At 38.0% G+C, this 18,486-nt stretch overlaps 1 protein-coding gene across 1 annotated transcript in view; it reads left to right on the plus strand.

The window, feature by feature from the left end:
* Positions 1-18,486, plus strand: part of Slc38a6 (solute carrier family 38 member 6) — a 74,196-nt gene that overhangs the window by 9,701 nt on the left and 46,009 nt on the right. The window contains exon 4 of the mRNA XM_048362083.1: positions 17,643-17,695. Coding sequence (XP_048218040.1) covers positions 17,643-17,695 — 53 coding nt within the window. The remainder of the gene's footprint in view (positions 1-17,642; positions 17,696-18,486) is intronic.

Genomic DNA, 18,486 nt, shown 5'->3' on the forward strand with positions numbered 1-18,486 from the left:
CAGTATCTGAGGGGAAGGGTGAATGGAGATAGTCAAAATACTTCATATACATCTATACAAATAGAAAAATCACTTGAAATTGCTTTGAGAAAGGGGGAGGGAGGATGGAGAAAAGTAAAAGCTCTGGAGAATTGAAAGAAAATATTGCATATTTGAAACAAAAACAAGAGTTCTAGAAGTAAAAAATAAAATTAATTTAATAAATGGATTGGAGAGTCAAAACTTTCTGGGTATATGTGGCCATTTGGGGGTTAGAAAGATAAAAAGCTTGAAAATGGGAGTGCAAGTTAAGAAAATGAGATCAAGCTTGGTTGTCCACTATGTTAGCATAGGAATGACACAAAAAAAAATTGCTTAAATGAGTGAATAGGAAACTATCAATAGAATAGTATATAAAAGCCAGTATAATTAAAGGAAATCAGTTTCAATATTTGAAGAGTTCCTTCATGAATTCAACATAATAATTTAAAATCTTACTAAGATACCATATGGATGATCAGAAATCCAGTTATGCCAACTTGTAAAATATTTTTCTCTTGATAATTTTCTACAAGTCCACATACAAAGGTATGAAAGTGTATCCTACATATTCAAGGTAGCAAAAATAGTTGATGGGCACAATGGTAAATTCCAGCTCCTCAGGAGACAGAGATCAGGCAGACCAGAGTTACAGGCTAGCCCAGGCTAAAAGTTAGAACTTATCTCAACAGATAGGCTGGGCTTTGGGATATGCACAAGTCCCAGCTACAGGGGAACATAGACAAGAGGGTGGAGGACCAGGTGGCACAGGGGAAAAGAATGCAAGATTATATAGAGAAAATAAAGAAAAAAGGGTTGGGGGGAGTGGCTCAAGTGATAGAGGACTTACTAGACAAGCTTGAGGCTCTAATTCAAATCCCAGTACTATAAAAAAAAATACTGTATAAGTTACAGAAAAGAACATTTAAGTTGGAAAGGTAAACAAGTCTTAGATCCTAAGGAAAATGGGACCCTTGCTGAGGCAGCAAGAAATCCCGAACTTGTTCACAAGAATCAAGGAATTCACAGTGTTTTGCTTCCAAAGAGAGTTTTGGTCCTTTCTACAGCCCAGAAAAGTCATTTCCCTTAAGAATATGAATGCAGTCCCCTTGTTGTACTTTTCCTAAAGAAGGTTACCATTCTTTTATGATGAAGATTCAAATGGCTAGTAAGGATTGAAATAGGCCCTTTATGAGCTCTATTTTGTTTTCAGTTTGAAAAAGCATTTTTTAAGGTAAAAATTTTGAGAGCAATGATTCTGAAGCTATTCTCTAACTCCTACTTCTTTTGGTGGTACTGAGGATTGAACTCACAGCATGAGGCTTGCTGGACAGGTGCTATACAACTTTAGCCACTCTTTCAGCCCAATATTCTGTTTTGTAATAGTTTCTAAATTCTCATTTTTGAAATAAAATTGTCATAGATTTTGTATTGTACTTGTGGTAGACTGAATATTGGTCTCTTCAAAAGACAGCTTCACAAGCACAATATCAAAGTTCACACCCTCGTACTAGTGAATGTTACCGTACATGGCAAAAAAGCCTCTGTAGATGTGACTAAGTTTAAGGTGTTGAGATGGAGGGACAGACTCTTAAGTTTGTTTACCTACATCACAGAGGGAAGGCCTCAGGTAGAAGAGAAAACAGCAATGTGTCCAGAAGCAAAGATGGATTGATAGGACCACAGTTAAGGCATTCCAGCTGTTACCAGAAACTGAAAGAGGCATGGGATGAATTCTCTCCAGAGCCTTCAGGGATAGTGTGGTCCTGCTAACACCTTGAGTTTTGACCCAGTGAAACTGATTTTGAGCTTCTGACATCCAGAACTGTGAGAGCGTGTTATTTTAAGCCACCAAGTCCATGGTAATTTGCTGTGCCAGCCATAGGAAAATAATATACTACTTCTATATAATGTATTGCCCTACCAGTCAGATAAAGAAGATATTGTTGGTGATATGATCTTCTATTTAGAATCTGCTTTTGACAAAGTTCCAAACACAACAAATTAAAAGAGTGTTTTCCTGAATTTACATGGTGATTCTATTCCTGGAAATTTTAGTTTATATTCAAACTACTAGCCATGATTTTCATAGCATCTACCATGTGCTTGATCCACAGAGGACATTTAATAAAAGCTGTTTAGGTGGGAGATGAATGGATGGCAGTCTTAAAACTATGGAGGAATAGCAAGGTGTGATGGGATTGATTTTATGCTTATAATTCTATCTACTCAAATGGTGGAGATTTGGAGGATTGTGGTTCAAGTCCAACCCCAGGCAAAGTTAGTGAGACCCCATATTAATCAATAAGCCAGGCATGTTGATGTGTGCCTGTGATATTGGATATGAGAGAGGCACAGGCAGGAGGACTGTGGGTCTGAGGTTGGTCTCGGGCAAAAATGCATGACCATGTCTGAAAAAATAATAAGGAAAAAAAGGCAGGGAGCACTTTGCTCAAGTGGTAAAGCTTTCACCTTGAAAGCAAAAGGCTTCACTTGCAAATCACACTATTACAAAGAAAGATGGAGTGATTACATTTTATAAATTCCAAGAATAACATCCAGGACAAAAATAGTCAGCTAGATGTGGTAATCCCAGCACTTAGAAGAGTAAGTTCAAGGCCAACCAAGACTCAAAACACAACAAAGTTGCCTTTGAGGGGACAGGTATTGTACCTAATAAGCACAATACTGATATTCAAATCCTGCCAAAAAATGGAAAAGAAAATAGTTTATATAGTTTATAGGATGCATTGTGCAATATCTACATGATCTGATGGACACTAACATTTCTCAAGAAAGCTCACAATGGGGAGAGCATTTGTTTTGCCTAACTTTTTATCTGGCTATCATGAAAGCTATGAATTCCTTTAAGGTCATGGTGAATTTTGTTTAGTACTAGGAAGCTTTCACTAACTAAAAGATAATAAATTCCTGTTTCTAAAATCATAGCTCACTGTGGATACTTACTTGAAATTATAGTCAGCTATTCAATCTCAATTTTCAGTTCATTTTATAAATACTTTATATTTTCATCTTTTTTATTAGTAAGCATAGTTTAAAAACCCACAGTTGATTAAATGTGCTGATTAGGGTTCTGCTATCACCCATTTTATTTTTGTGTGCTGGTCCTGGGCTTGAACTTAAGCTCTAGGCACTGTTCCTGAGCTTTTTTTGCTCAGAGCTAGGCTCTACCACTTTTGGCTTTTTGGTGATTAGTTGAAGATAAGAATCTCACAGACTTTTCTGCCTGGGCTGGCTTTAAATGGCAATCCACAGATCTCAGCCTCCTAAGTAGCTAGGATTATAGGTATGAGCCACCAGCATCTGGATTTGTCCCCCGCCCTTTTTTTAAAAAAAAAAAATAAAAGATTGCTTGTATTAAAATGGGGATCAGGAATTCCAAAAACAGCAATGGTCTTCTTGGAGAACATGGTGCAGATACACACCTTTATTTCAGTGGTTGAGAAATGAGAGGGAACTCATCACTGATAAACTGTCATGGAATGGTAACATTTTTCTGATCTCAATCCTGATAATAACACTAAGAAAACTTCTAGAATGATTTTGGCTGGCTGCCTCACAGGTGGCTCAGCACTGCTAATGTGCATAAACAGGTCTTATTTGTTTAAACCGGTTTCTGGGAGAAAGTACAGTCACCTCAGAGCCCTCCAATGAGGCAACATTCAAACTCATGACCTGGCTGGATTTTCAGCCACTTAGTTCTCTGGGGACATTCAGTTGCACTAATAAATTAAGAAGAAAAAGAGAAGGAGTGGGGTGATGGAGGAAGAGGAAGAGGGAGGAGGGAAAAGGAAGGAGAGAAAGAGAAAGGAAGGAAGGGAAGGAGGAGGGATTATTGAGGATTCTCAAGTGTATTTCTGAAGCCATTGGCTGTCTGGAGACATTTCTTATGGTCATACCTGAGGATGGGATTAGGAGGGTGAGGTGCTATTGGCTTCCAATAGATGCTACTTAGCATGCTGTAATACACAGACAGCACTCATAGCAAAAATAAAACTATATATGCCAAAATGTAGCAACCCAAATGAGAAGCCTTAGGCTAGTCTATGTCTGTTCTACTCATGTATACGATTCCTTCATAGTATTTGCCTTGATAGTAGAATAAATGCTTCCTTGTCAGGAGCTGAACTTTTTGCTATTAGGCTACAAGAATGGCTAGATAAGTCTCCAGGGTTAAAATTTTAACCTTTATCTTTATCAGAAGTATTACATGCTTGTACATACATGTACAGATATACTTGGACAGGACTTGAAGCAGTTCTCTCTGCATTCTTTCCCACTTCTAGTTACATTTCCCAGAGTTAGCAATGTTTAAGAAAGTTTTAGTTTTACTTTTTTTGGGTGTTTTCCATTCTAAATATAAATAACAATGGTCTTTTCTCATTCATTCATTCATTCATTCATTCATTCATTCATTTATCCATCCTTTTTAGTAGGACAGGAGTTTGAGCAGAGAGCCTTGGGCTACCTAGGCAGAGGTTCTACCACTTGAGCTAGGTCTCTAACCTTCTCACCACTCCCTTCATTACCACCTCCCACCCTCTTGAACTCAGTCCTGACTCTACCACTTCTGTCAGTTAGTTAATTGGAGGTAAGATTCTCAGATTTTTTTGGCTCTGAACTTGGTTTTTAGATATCAGGCTCTCTAGTAGTTAAGATTATAGACATGAGTAACAGGTGCCATTTTGTTGTTTGTTTTAAGACGGGCTCATGTTTATGCCCAGGTGAGTGTAGACCTTGACCTTACATAAGGCATCCCTACAGCTGAGATGACAGGCATGGAGCACCATGACATTTACCTTAGATGCACTAATCTAACCACTGGCATGGATGACTGTATTTGTGACTTGTAATAATTTTTAAATTGTTCATGTGTTTTTGTTTTGTTTTGTTTTTTTTGTGTGGGTCCTGGGTTTGAACTCAGTACTTGGGGGCACTGTCTCTGAGCTTTTTTGCTCACGGCTAGTGCCCTACCACTTGGGCCACAGTTCCACTTCTGGCCTTTTGGTGGTTAATTGGAGATAAGAATCTCACAGACTTTTCTGCTTGGGCTGGCTTCAAACCTCAATTCTCAGATCTCACCTCCTAAGTAGCTAGAATTGTAGACGTGAGCCACCTGCACTAGCTTGTTTATGTTTTAATTTATAGGTTCAATCCAAACGTTGGCAAGTAATGAACATGTAGAAGATATGATATAAATATTGTTTGATGCAGAGCTAACTAGTATGTTGGTATTGTCTCTATGAATTCTGTATTACAGCTTCTGTTGCCAGTATTAGAGCACTGAACTTTCTTTCACTGCATAGGGTTCTAAAATCATGCCACATTTAGCTTGCACAGGGATGTTTAAATTTAAAAAAAATCGCGAGTAGCTATAAAAATTGCCTGGTGAGTATCCAAAATCTATGACCTTCATAGTTACCATAAGAAAAAAGGCGAGAGGAAAATGATGGAAAACACAAGAAAGAAAAGAATTTCAAAATAGTAAGGACACATTCCAAATGGCTAACTTTCTGAGAGTTGAACCGTGTTTGAATAACTCATGTCTCTCAAACCAGATCCAAAGATAACATTGCTGCTCTTGAAACTTAGGCTCTGTACTGCAACCAGAGTTTATTAATTGTGTTATTTCATTGAGGAAAAAATATAAAGCAGACAGAACACTGGAGTAACTAGCTGGAAAAATCTCACTGTTTCATGGGAGGCAGCTTTCCAAATGATTCCTGTGGAGGTTAAACTCTTGGCCTAGCCAAAATAGCACTAAAGTGTGCCTTGATGGTACATTAAAGAAGAAATTTTTCCAAAATTTACTTAAGATTTATAGCTTCTCTTCCTTGTAATAATATAACATTGATTTTTAATATAAAAATAGTGTCCTAAAATTGAGTGCTTATGATTGCTTCCAGTTATTTATTTAAGACAGTTTAAAGCAAGTTAAATGAATTCCTATAAAAACTGAATTAATTTCATAACTTTCATAATTAACATTATTCCTGTTCTGTATGAACTTGCTGTTTCTGTGACTGGCTGTCATCATATCTTATTTTTGTGTTTTACTTGACATTTTTTGATGTTAATGATGTTCTTCTGAAAGAGCCAAAAGAAATCCCTTGTTAGTAGATAAAGAAGTACTTTAATACTGTATACCGGAGGGAATTAAAAATGTAATTTAAATGAAATCTAGCTATTTAGTAAAGGAAATGGATTTATTCAAGTGTTATGGGCTTTTTTGTTTTGTTTTGTTTCTGAAACTGCATGGGAGTGTTGCTTATGCTGATCTTCTTAGACTTGCAAATTCAAGTGATTCTCCTGCTTCAGCCTCCATAGAATCTGGCCTTATGATCTTGAGCTATTAGTTCCTGACCTTATGGTTTTTTAAAATGAAGTCCCCCTTATAGTCATTATAAAACATTTGAACTTTTCCCCCAAGAAAGAGGAAAAAGGAAGGAGTAAACAATTATCTTTTATTCATAATTCATTTACTCTTGATGTAGTTTGCTTTATAGATCATAATCAAATTCTGTCTTTTTGCACTATAATAATATTGGCATTTTTGTGTTATTGTCAAAATACCTTTGAGTGGCTCTATATTAGGCATGCCTACTATAACTTATTTAACCCCCTTGTTGCTGTTGAACATTTGGGTTTGGTTTGTTTGTTTAGTGTAAATCATAGCATGGTTACCTTTGCATCTAATGAGTTCTCTGATTTAGTCTCTTTTCTTAAGATAAAATTTCCCAAGGGTCAAATGTTCAGATTTCATTTCAACTGTCAGTACCAGTTTATTACTGCTACCAGCATTGTAAGAAACTACCTAAGTGACAGAACAGAACTTTACTATTTCACTAATGTTGTTTTGGTCTATACACTGAGGCTCTAGAAAACCATTAAAAAGTGAGGATGTGAAAATGAAGCATTTGGCTGACTGTGTACACAATTTATTTTAGTAAAGCCTCAGAGTTAAGCCAGAAGCCATTATTCATATTCATGATGTCTCAGGCATGGAAAAGTATTTCTAATTTTTGCAACATAAAGGAAGTCTGATGACAGTGACAGAACTGAGTGGCTACCTAGACATGCTGACTGGAAAGCTAGAATAAGGACTAGAGCACTGTACTTAGTCTCCATTTAAAAGCCTAGTGCTTCTTTCCCTTTCAGTTGGATGTTTATTGAACTTTGAGGTATTTTTTATAAAAATGAAAACTAATAGAACCTGAGAACAAATGTAAGATTATGAAATGTCACAAGTCGTCATTAAAACTTGTAATTAAACTGATAGGTTGTGTTTATTGGTACAGTAGTGATTACATTTTAACTTTTAAAATTAAGAAATAAGGTGGGTACAAGTGGCTCATGCCTATAGTTATAGCTATTGAGGAATCTGAGATCAGAGGATCCCAGTTCAAAACCAGCTCAGGAAGAAAAGTTCATGAGATTCTTTATCTCCAGTTAAATAGCAAAAAGCTGGAAGTAGAGGTGTGGATCAAGTACCCTTGAGTGTAAAAGCTAAGAAGTGTGCCCCAGCCCCGAGTTCAAGCCCCACTACTGACACAAAATAAATACAACTAAGAACAAATGTTTAAGTTTAGATGATTTAAAATACCCACTCTTCCCAGGGGCACAACAAATAGGGGAAAGACTCGACAAATGGGACTACTACAAATTAAAAAGTTTCTGCACAGCTAAGGACATAGCCACCAAAATAGAAAGACAGCCAACGATATGGGAAAGGATATTTACCAGCACAGCAACATACAAAGGCCTGATATCGGTCATCTACAGAGAACTCAAAAAACTAAGCCCCTCCAAGCCCAATAAACCTATTAGGAAATGGGCAAAAGAGCTAAAGAGAGACTTCACAAGAGAAGAGATAAAAATGGCAAAGAAACATATGAGGAAATGCTCAACATCCCTGCTAGTAAAGGAAATGCAAATAAAAACAACCCTGAGATACCACCTCACCCCAGTTAGAATGGCCTATACTCTGAACTCAGGAAACAACAAATGCTGGAGGGGCTGTGGGGAAAGAGGAACCCTTCTCCATTGTTGGTGGGAGTGCAAATTAGTACAACCACTTTGGAGAACAGTATGGAGGTTTCTCAAAAAGCTCAATATAGACCTACCCTATGACCCAGCCATACCACTCCTAGGCATCTATCCTAAACAGCAAAATCCAAGATATCAAAAAGGCATTTGTACTTCCATGTTTATCGCGGCACAATTCACAATAGCTAAAATATGGAAACAACCCAGATGCCCCTCCACAGACGAATGGATCCAAAAAATATGGTACTTACACACAATGGAATACTACATAGCGATTAGGAATGGTGAAATATTGTTATTCGCAGGGAAATGGTCAGAACTCGAACAAATAATGTTGAGTGAGACAAGCCTAGAACACAGAAAACAAAGGGGCATGATCTCCCTGATATATGACTGTTAACAAAGGGAGACGGAGAGACAGTAGAGACCAAGTCTGTGAGTACTGTATATGTTCTTGATACATTGTATATTGCGTATATGTCAACCTGACCTAGACAAGGGATAGAAAAACAGGTCGTAAGATATCACAAGAAATGTACACACTGCCCTACTATGTAACTGCACCCTCTTTGCACAACACCTTGTAAAAAAATTTATGTCCAATTAATAAAAAAATAAAATAAAATAAAATACCCACTCTTTTCAGAATCTTTCAGTAGTATGGTTTTAGGAGTAGAAAAGGTATTTGCTTTGTATGTTTACTAAATATTCAATCAATACTTAACACTATTTAAATGTAAAACAGGAGTGAGGATATGCCACTGTGTAGAGCCTGTGTTGCATAAATGCAAGGCCATGTGTTCAATTCCCAGCACCACAAATGTAAATAAATTCTAGCCAAAAATTTGATGAGAATTATTATCTTGATAACTTGTGCACAGAGTGAGCAACTGATGCAAAGTATGTCATTTGATAAGTAGATATTTGGTATATTCCTATATATAACATTGAAAAGCCGCCATCCTTGCTTTACATTCTTGGAAGAAAAGTTTTTCCTTAAGAAATAATAAGAAAGTGGAAACATGAGTGGGCATAGGATATAGGCACAGGAATGGAGGGAGGAAGGGTGAGCAAATGCAATCTTCATATTCAGTACACATTTAAAAAAATGAAGTATGTAAGTAACTTTAGGGTAGGAATGGAAGAGGGTAAATAAATGGGGGAGCACAAGGGAAGGAGTGACAATGGCCAAGAAGCATTGTACTTATAACCTGACTTATGGAATTGTAACCCCTTTGTACAACTACTCGATAACAATGATAATTTTTTTTTAAAGACAAAAAAGGAATAATTGAAACTGAAAATAACAGCACACACTTATAATCTTTGCAGCTGGATGGTGATCAGGAGGAATGTAAGTTAGAGGTTAGCTTAAGAGGCTACAGAATGAGACCCCACCTAAGGGGAGGAGGAAGAGGGAAGAATCATATTTATATATACTGTTGTCAATTAAGATTATTAAAGTAGTAAAGATTCATTGATTAATTCTTTTAATGATAACATTTACTTTAGATTATGTGTAGTGAGAAAGCTGGAATTTGGCATTTCACATTAAGGAGAAAATGCTAGTTTTAGTGTTGCAATGCTAAAAATTTAAAATTTTGTGCTCTAAAATATGCCTAAAATTTACCCCTATAAATTATTATTTGTATATTTAAAATATACCTCTATAGAATCATTGCTAATGACATTATTGTAGTATAAAGATTTCTACTTAAAATCAAATTATATGTCCCAAATTCAAAACTGGTTTGTACTTGGGCACTGTGATCAGCAGTTGAAAATACATTTTTAAAAATAGCTGCATCATCAAAAAGGTTTTCAAACCTTTTAACTCTGATAATAGATTAAAATAAAAAGTTTGGTTCTTAATTATTAAACTCTTATTTTCACTATCCTACTTTTTTCTCCTAACTTTGTAGTTACAATATATAAAGACCATCCACATTTTTTAATCCTTATTTTTATGTGCCTCAAACTGACAGTTTGTATAGTTTTCTTATTTATTGTCAAAGTGATGTACAGAGAGGTTACAGTTTCATACTTCAGGCATTGGATACATTTCTTGTACTGTTTGTTACCTCCTTCCTCATTCCCCCCTTTCCCCTTCCCCTTTTTCTTTCCCCCATGAGTTGTTCAGTAGATTTACACTAAACAGTTTTGCAAGTATTGCTTTTGTAATCATTTGTCATTTTTACCCTGTGTCTCTCGATTTTGGTATTCCCTTACAGTTTCCTAGTTCTAATACCTGTATACATGGTTTCCAATGTACTCAGATAAGATACTGAGATAGTGAAGGTATGACCACAGGAAGGGCATACAAGAGGATCATCAATAATAGAAGCTATGGCTTCACATCGCATGTTGAAAGTAATTACAACAGTGATTTAACAGTTGTTTCCATAACATGGAGTTCATTTCACTTAGCATCATCTTATGTGATCATAATGGTATAGCTATTGGGCTGTTGTGATCCTCTGCTGTGACTAGCCTAAACCTGTGCTAATTATTCCCTAAGAGGGAGACCATAGAGTCCATGTTTCTTTGAGGCTGGCTCACTTCACTTAGTATAATTTTTTCCAAGTCCTTCTATTTCCTTACAAATAGGACAATGTCATTCTTTCTGATAGACACATAAAATTCCATTGTGTATATGTACCACATTTTCCTGATCCATTCATCTACTGAGGGGCATCTGGGTTGGTTCCAAATTCTAGCTATTAAAAATTGTGCTGCGATGAACATCGTTGTGCTGGTGGCTTTAGTGTGTTCTTGTGATTTTTTGGGTAGATGCCCAAAAGTGGGGCTGCTGGGTCTTAGGGGAGCTCTATGTTTAGCCTTCTGAGGAATCTCCATACCGCTTTCCAGAATGGTTGAACCAGTTTACATTCCCACCAACAATGAAGTAGGGTTCCCTTTTGGCCACATCCCCTCCAACATTTGTTATTGTTACTTTTCTTGATATAGGACATTCTTACTGGGGTGAGATGGAATCTCAATGTTGTTTTGATTTGCATTTCTTTTATGGCCAATGACATAGAGCACTTTTCATATGTCTCTTGGCCATTCTCATTTAATCATCAGAGAAGTCTCTTTTTAAGTCTTTAGCCTACTTTTTGATGAGGGCTTTTGGTTCTTTGCAGTTTGGTTTTGGAGGAATGTAATTTTTTTTAGTTCTGCATATATTTTAGAAATGAGGCCTTTGTCTGTTGTATGTCCAGTAAAGATCTTCTCCCAGTCTGTGGGCTTTCTGTTTATCTTGCAAACTATGTCCTTTGCCCTGCAGAAGCTCTGCAGTTTGATGCAGTCCCATTTGTCCATCCTTTCTTTGATTTGTTGCATTTCTGGGTCTTTGTTAAGGAAGTTTTGTCCTGTGCCAAGGAGCCCAGGTGTTTCTCCTACTCCTTCTTTTAGTGTTTTCAGGGTATCTTTTAATTTCGAGGTCTTTGATCCATTTGGAATTGATTTTGGCACAGGGTGATATATAAGGATCTAGTTTTAGTTTGTTGCATGTGTTGAACCAGTTTTGCCAGCACCATTTGTTAAAGAAGCTATCTTTCTTCCATCCTATTTTTAGCTCCTTTATCAAAGATTAAGTAGGCTTGGTTCTGCGGGTTCATTCCTGGGTCTTCAATTCTGTTCCATTGGTCTTCAGGCCTGTTCCGGTGCTAGTACCAAGCTGTTTTTATTACTGTAGCTTTATAATATAGCTTGAAGTTGGTATTGTAATTACTCCAGCACTGTTCTTTCTGCTTAGGATTGTTTTTGCTATTCTGGGTCTTTTATTGTTCCATATGAATTTCTGGATAGCTTCCACTATTTCATTAAAAAATGGTGTTGGGATATTAATGGGTATTGCATTGAATTTGTAGATAGCCTTTGGCAATATTGCCATTTTGACTATATTAATCCTCCCAATCCAGGAGCATGGGAGGTTTTTCCATTTCCTTAGTTCTGCCTTAATTTCATTTTTCATGTTTTTAAATTTCTCATCATAGAGGTCTTTCACTTCTTTCATTAAGGTTATTCCTAGGTATTTTATGTTTTTTTGAGGCTATTGGAAAAGGAGTTGCTTTCCTGATTTCAGCCTCAGTCTTTGGGTCATTAGCATATAGAAATGCCATTGATTTTTGAGGGTTTATTTTATATCCTGCAACTTTGCCAAAGTTTTGGACCAGCTCTAGTAGCTTGGGAGTAGAGGCAATGGGGTTCTTTTGGTATAGGATCATGTCATCTGCGAAGAGAGAAAGTTTAACTTCATCTTTTCCTATTTGAATCCCTTTTATGTTTTCTTCTTGCCTAATTGCTCTGGCTAGGAATTCTAGTACTATGTTGAAGAGAAGGGGAGACAGCGGACATGCCTGTCTTTCTCCTGATTTTAAAGGGAATGGCTTCAGTTTTTCACCATTTAGAATTATGCTTGCTGTTGGTTTGTCATAGACTGCCTTTATTATATTCAGCAGTGTTCCCTGGAATCCCAGTTTTTCCAGGGTTTTTTTTATCATAAATGGGTGCTGGATTTTATCGAACGCCTTTTCCGCATCCAGAGATATTACCATGTGGTTCTTTACCTTGTTCCGGTTGATGTGGTGGATTACATTAATTGACTTGCGTATATTGAACCAACTTTGCATCCCTGGGATGAATCCAGTTTGATCATAGTGTATGATTTTTTTGATGACCTGTGGAAGTCGATCGGCCAGAATTTTGTTGAGAATTTTTGCGTCAATGTTCATCAGAGAAATCGGTCTATAGTCCTCTTTCTGTGATGAGTTCCTGCCTGGTTTTGGGATGAGGGTTATACTGGCTTCATAGAATGTGTCTGGTAGTGAACTTTCTCTTTTAATTTCATTGAAGATTTGGAGAAATATTGGTGTGAGTTCTGTTTTGAAGGCCTTGTAAAATTCTGCTGTGAATCCATATGGACCTGGGCTTTTCTTCGATGGGAGATCACTTATTGCCATTTCTATTTCAATGCTGGATATGGGTTAGTTCAGAAGGTTTAAATCTTCATTGTTGAGTTTGGGGATATCAGTTTTTTCTAGGAAATCATCCATTTCTTTCAGGGTCTTGAATTTGTTGGCATAAAGGTTTGAAAAATAATCCCTTATTGTGTTCTGAATTTTGGTTGTTTCTGTGGTGATGTTACCTGTTTCATCTCTGATCTTGTTTATCTGGGTTTGCTTTCGTTTTTTTGGTCATGTTTCCTAGGGGTCTATCTTGTTAATTTTTTCAAAGAACCAACTCTTTGTTTTGTTGATTCTTTTGATGGTATTTTTTGTCTCCAATTCATTTAATTCTGATTTGATTTTAATTATTTGCTTCTGTTTATTGACTTGGGGTTTGGCTTGTTGTTCTCTTCCGAGGAGATTAAGGTGCTTTCTTAAGTTGTTGAGTTGCTCCAGTTTGTTGATGTAGGCACTCAGAGATATAAATTTCCCTCTGAGTACTGCCTTTGCTGTGTCCCAAAGGAGCTGGTACTTTGTGTGCTCATCTTGATTGAATTCCATAAACATTTGAATTTCTGTTCTAATTTCTTCAATGACCCACTGATGATGGTTCAGCAGTGTGTTGTTTAGTCTCCATGTATTGTAGGATTTTCTGCGGTGGTTGTTTGCGTTGAGCTCTAATTTTATTCCATTGTGGTCTGAGAGAATGCAGGGAATGGTTTTGATACGTCTGAATTTTTACAGATTTTCTTTGTGCCCTAAGATGTGATCTATTTTGGAGAATGTTCCATGTGCTGCCGAAAAGAATGTGTATTCAGTTGTTGCTGGATGGAATATTCCGTAGCTGTCGGTTAAGTCTAGTTGGTTTATGTAGTTGTTTAGTTCTGTGGTTTCTTTATTTAGTTTTTGGCGTGTTGATCTGTCCAGAGGTGATAGTGGAATGTTAAAGTCCCCAACTATCAGTGTGTTTGGGTCTATTAGTGTTTTTAGAGTCAGTTGTGTTTGTTTGATGAAGTTGGGTGCTCCTGTACTTGGTGTGTAGATATTTAGGATGGTTATATCCTTGAAGCAGAGACCCCTTTATTAGAATGTAGTAACCGTCTTTGTCTCTTCTAATTTGAAGTCAATTTTATCTTGATACTAGGATTGCAACGCCAGCCTGCTTATGGGGGCCATTTGCTTGATAGATTTTATTCCAGCCTTCCACTTTTAGAAGATGTTTACTTTTGCTGGATAGATGTGTTTCTTGGAGGCAACAGAAACATGGATCTTGATTTTTGATCCAATTTATGAGCCTATGTCATTTGATTAGAGAATTAAGTCCATTAATGTTGAGAGTTAGGATTGAGAGATGATCATTTGTTCCTTTCATTATATCTATCTTGTTAAAAGTTGTGTCTTCCCATTTCTTGATGTAATTCTGGTTTTCTATTTAGGGTTCATTTCTCTGTCTGTATTGGGATCTTGATTATTTTCCCTGTGTAGTACATCTTTGAGGGTTTTTTGTAAAGCTGGTTTGGTGGAGATTTATTGTTTTAGTTTTTCCTTCCTGTGGAAGACTTTTATTTGACCTTTGGCTATGAATGAGAGTTTAGCTGGGTACAGTATTCTTGGTTGTTAGTTATTTTTATTAAGGGTTTGGTATGCCTCATTCCAGGCTCTCCTTGCTTTCATGGTCTCTGCTGAGAAGTCCGGGGTAATTCTGATTGCTTTTCCTTTATATGTGATTGTTTTCTTCTTCCTAACAGTTTTAAGGATTCTTTCCTTGGACTCTATTGATCCTGTTTTGATCACAATGTGTCGGTGGGATGTCCTATTCTGGTCTGGTCCCTTTGGGGTTCTAAATGTGTATTGTATCTGTATAGGCCTATGCTTCTGGATATTTGGGAAGTTCTCGGCTAGTTTTCTGTTAAATTGGTTGCCTATTCCATTAACTTCTTTCTTCAGGTTTTCCTCAATACCTATTGTCCTTAAATTGGGCTTCCTGATTGTGTCTTGGAGCTCCTGGAGTGATCTGTTTTGTGGATTGGATTGGTTTTGTATTGATTTTTGAGCTTTCTCCATAGATTCTAGGGAATCTTCAGCTCCTGAGATTCGATCCTCTGCTTCAGTTAGTCGGGACTGTAGGCTAGCTACTTGATTTCGAATCACTTTTCCTTCTGACTGGACTTTCCTGATGCTTTCCATGTTCTTGCTATACTTATCTCTTAGGTCCTGCATGGACTTCTTTACTTCATTAACTTCATTAATTTGGTTTTGAGTGCTGTCTCTCAAATCTTTTAGCTGGGTAACCATCTTTTCGTTTGACTCTTGAAGTTCAATTATCTTTCTATTTGTGGAGGCCATGAAATTCTCCATTAATTTTTGCTTTGCCTCCTCACGCTGTAGAATAGTTGACTGAAGAGATTCAAACTTTTCATTTGTCATTTTTATCAGTAGACTTTGTAGAGCATTTTGAGGGTTCTCTTCTGTTTCTTTGACTGCTCTGCTTCCTGCTTGTTTTGAGTGGGAGACGAGACTCCATTGTTTGCCATCTTTCTTGTGTTTTTTCTGCCCATCTACAAGCACTTGTGAGCACCATTTAAGATCCAAAGCAGACCTTACCAAGCACTGTTATGTAAATCTTAGAAGTTCACAATTATGTACAGATACCTTGTATACCTGTGTATAAAATTAGATTTGGTGTACCTAAAGAATACAATTTTGATATAACAACCAATCCTGAGCCCTGTATTCAGTACTTACTTACTGTTATAAGCCTATGAGCAATTTTTGTTCTTAAGTTCTTTTTGGACTGGCTAGCTTTGTCTTTGAAGCCTTTGATTTACTCTGATTGAGCAGGATATCCTCTATCCAATAACCAGGGGTCAATGGAATCTAGAGGTCCTGGAAGTAAGTCAGGAGGTTAGAGGTAGTAAGGAGAATAGATTAAAATGTATGGGGGTGGGTGATGATTTGGTTTAATTTCAGTGACGTGGAAATGTGGAGAAGAGTACAATCAGTAGAAAGTACAAGGTTAAAATGATAGACAGTGAAGTGTTAGCAGAAAAAAGTGGAGGTGTTACTCATAGGAAAGTAAATTTTTAAAGAAAGAGAGAGATAAAGAAAAAGTAGTGGAAGACAAATGCACAAAACAGAGAAAAGTTATTAAAAAGAAAAAAAAAACAGAAAAATGAACAACCAAAAAAAAAAAAACTTGATGTAAAACAAACAGGTAAAAATGTAAAACAAAAAACCAATGACGTTTCAGAAATGAAAAAAAAATGCTTAAAAAATGTTTTGGAAAAAAAATGGAGTCTTCCTTGTTTGGGTGGGCTTTCTACAGTCTCTGATTTCCTTGCCATAGTCTGCAGTCAGTTTGCAGGGGGTAGATCTTCTCTGACTCTCCTCCTCTGTTAGTGAAATCCTGGGGCTCTGTGGTTCACACAGCTTGCAGGTAGGCCTTGGGCATCCACTGTAGATGGGGACGTGCACAGTCTTGGGAACCGTGGCTCCTCCCATGTGCTGTGGGGCCGCTGCCTTTAATGCCAGGCTTTGAATAGGCTGTGGACTCAGCAGGGCAGGGCGTCTCTGGCCTTGTGTACCCGGCTGAGAGTCGCTTTCCTGGGAGAGGTTCCTCCCTCCTGGGCGGAGCTGGCTATGGAATTCAGCTCCATTTCAGGCTGGGAATTGGGCTTCCTCTGTGTTGGGACCATTTATCTGTCTCTGGAACTGTTTGTTCTCCCATCTGGTTGTTCGGTGCTGCCAGTAGCTGCTCGCCGCTTTCGATTTTAATTTAGAAATTCTGGCGGGCAGGGCGGGACACCTCTGGCTGAGTTCACATGAGTGTGTGAGCCACAGCCCAGGACAAGCCTCCCACCTGGACAGGGGGCATTCTCCTGGGCAGAGCTGGCTCTCACTGGTTGGTCCCTCTTGCCCTTTTCAAAGATGGCTCCTTTGTCCTTGCTTTCCCCAGGCCTGCTTTAGTTCCATTCTGGTCTGACCCTATGCCAGTGTCAAAGATGCTCTGGTGGTGGGGGAAGGGCTACCTTCAAGGAGCTGCTCTGTGGGTGCAAGTGAGAATGTCTCTTGTGGGGTACTCAAGCTTTCTCTGTTATTTTGGTCTGTCCGTGCTCAGCCTGCAATCCTCGTGTGTCTGCCGCTGTCTGGAGGATTTCTCCCTGGTCGCAACTGTGTGCTTTAGGTGCACAGAGTGCAGGGCGCTGTGCCAGCGCTGACACTGGTGTGGCAGCGGGACGCTGCCTGGAGCTAAAATTTATGTTTTCAGGCCAGCAAAATTGATTTTTCCTTTCTGGCCAGAATCCTGGTACTGTTATAACTTACTTGGGCTGTCTTTCTAGGAGTTAAATTTTCCCTGGAGTGGGAAAACTGCGATGTCCGGGGGAGCTCAGCTAGGGCTCTGGTGCTCCTCCGCCGTCTTCCCAGAAGTCCTCAACCTTCCTTCTTACGATTGTCTTTATTCCAGGGTGGGAGAGTTGTTCTCGTTCTCATTTCTGTATTTGCATTTTGTACTGTGTTTAGCTTTAATAAAGAAATAATTTCTTTCTCTAGAAGACCTGGCACATAAATAGCTTCATGTTAAAACGAAATGTATGATTTTTCTTTCAGCTGTAACATGTTATGAAGACCTTGGACTCTTTGCATTTGGATTTCCTGGAAAGGTAATTTTATTTTCTTTTTATTGTGTACATATCCAAAAGGACTTTAATTTTTTTTTTCTGGTTATTTGTTGTTGTCTTTTTGTATCGGTCCTGGGGCTCGAACTTAGGGCTTTAGGCACTGTCCCTGAGCTTTTTTGGTCAAGGCTAACCCTCTATTACTTGATCCACAGCTTTACCTCCTACCTTTTTTTTTTTTTTTTTGGCCAGTTCTGGGCCTTGGACTCAGGGCCTGAGCACTGTCCCTGGCTTCTACCTGCTCAAGGCTAGCACTCTGCCACCTGAGCCACAGCGCCCCTTCTGGCCGTATTCCATATATGTGGTGCTGGGGAATCGAACCAAGAGCTTCATGTGTAGGAGGCAAGTGCTCTTGCCATTAGGCCATATTCCCAGCCCCTACCTTTTTTTTTTTTTTTTTTTGGCAGTTAATTGGAGGTGAGAGTTGCATGGACTTTCTTGCCTGGGTTGGCTTTGAACTGTGATCCTCAGATATCAACCTCTTGAGTAGCTAGAATTATAGGCGTGAGCCACCAGTGCCCAGCTTTCTTTCTGCTTTAAGAAACAAGTATATTAAGAGAGAGATTTTAAAAGAATAAAAGTAAATGAAAGCACTTGAAAAACAGACATATGAGCCAGATGTAGTGATGCATCCAGGAGACTGAGGCAAGAGGATTGGGAGTTTGAGGCTAGTTCAGCCAACATAATAAGTTATTACAGCTGCCTGCATACATAGCAAAACTTTATCTCTAAAAACAAAACAAGACAAAGAAAGATTAATGTCAACAGGAAAAGAA

Source organism: Perognathus longimembris, chromosome 14 (genome assembly GCF_023159225.1).
Source record: "Perognathus longimembris pacificus isolate PPM17 chromosome 14, ASM2315922v1, whole genome shotgun sequence".
Classification (NCBI taxonomy): domain Eukaryota; kingdom Metazoa; phylum Chordata; class Mammalia; order Rodentia; family Heteromyidae; genus Perognathus; species Perognathus longimembris.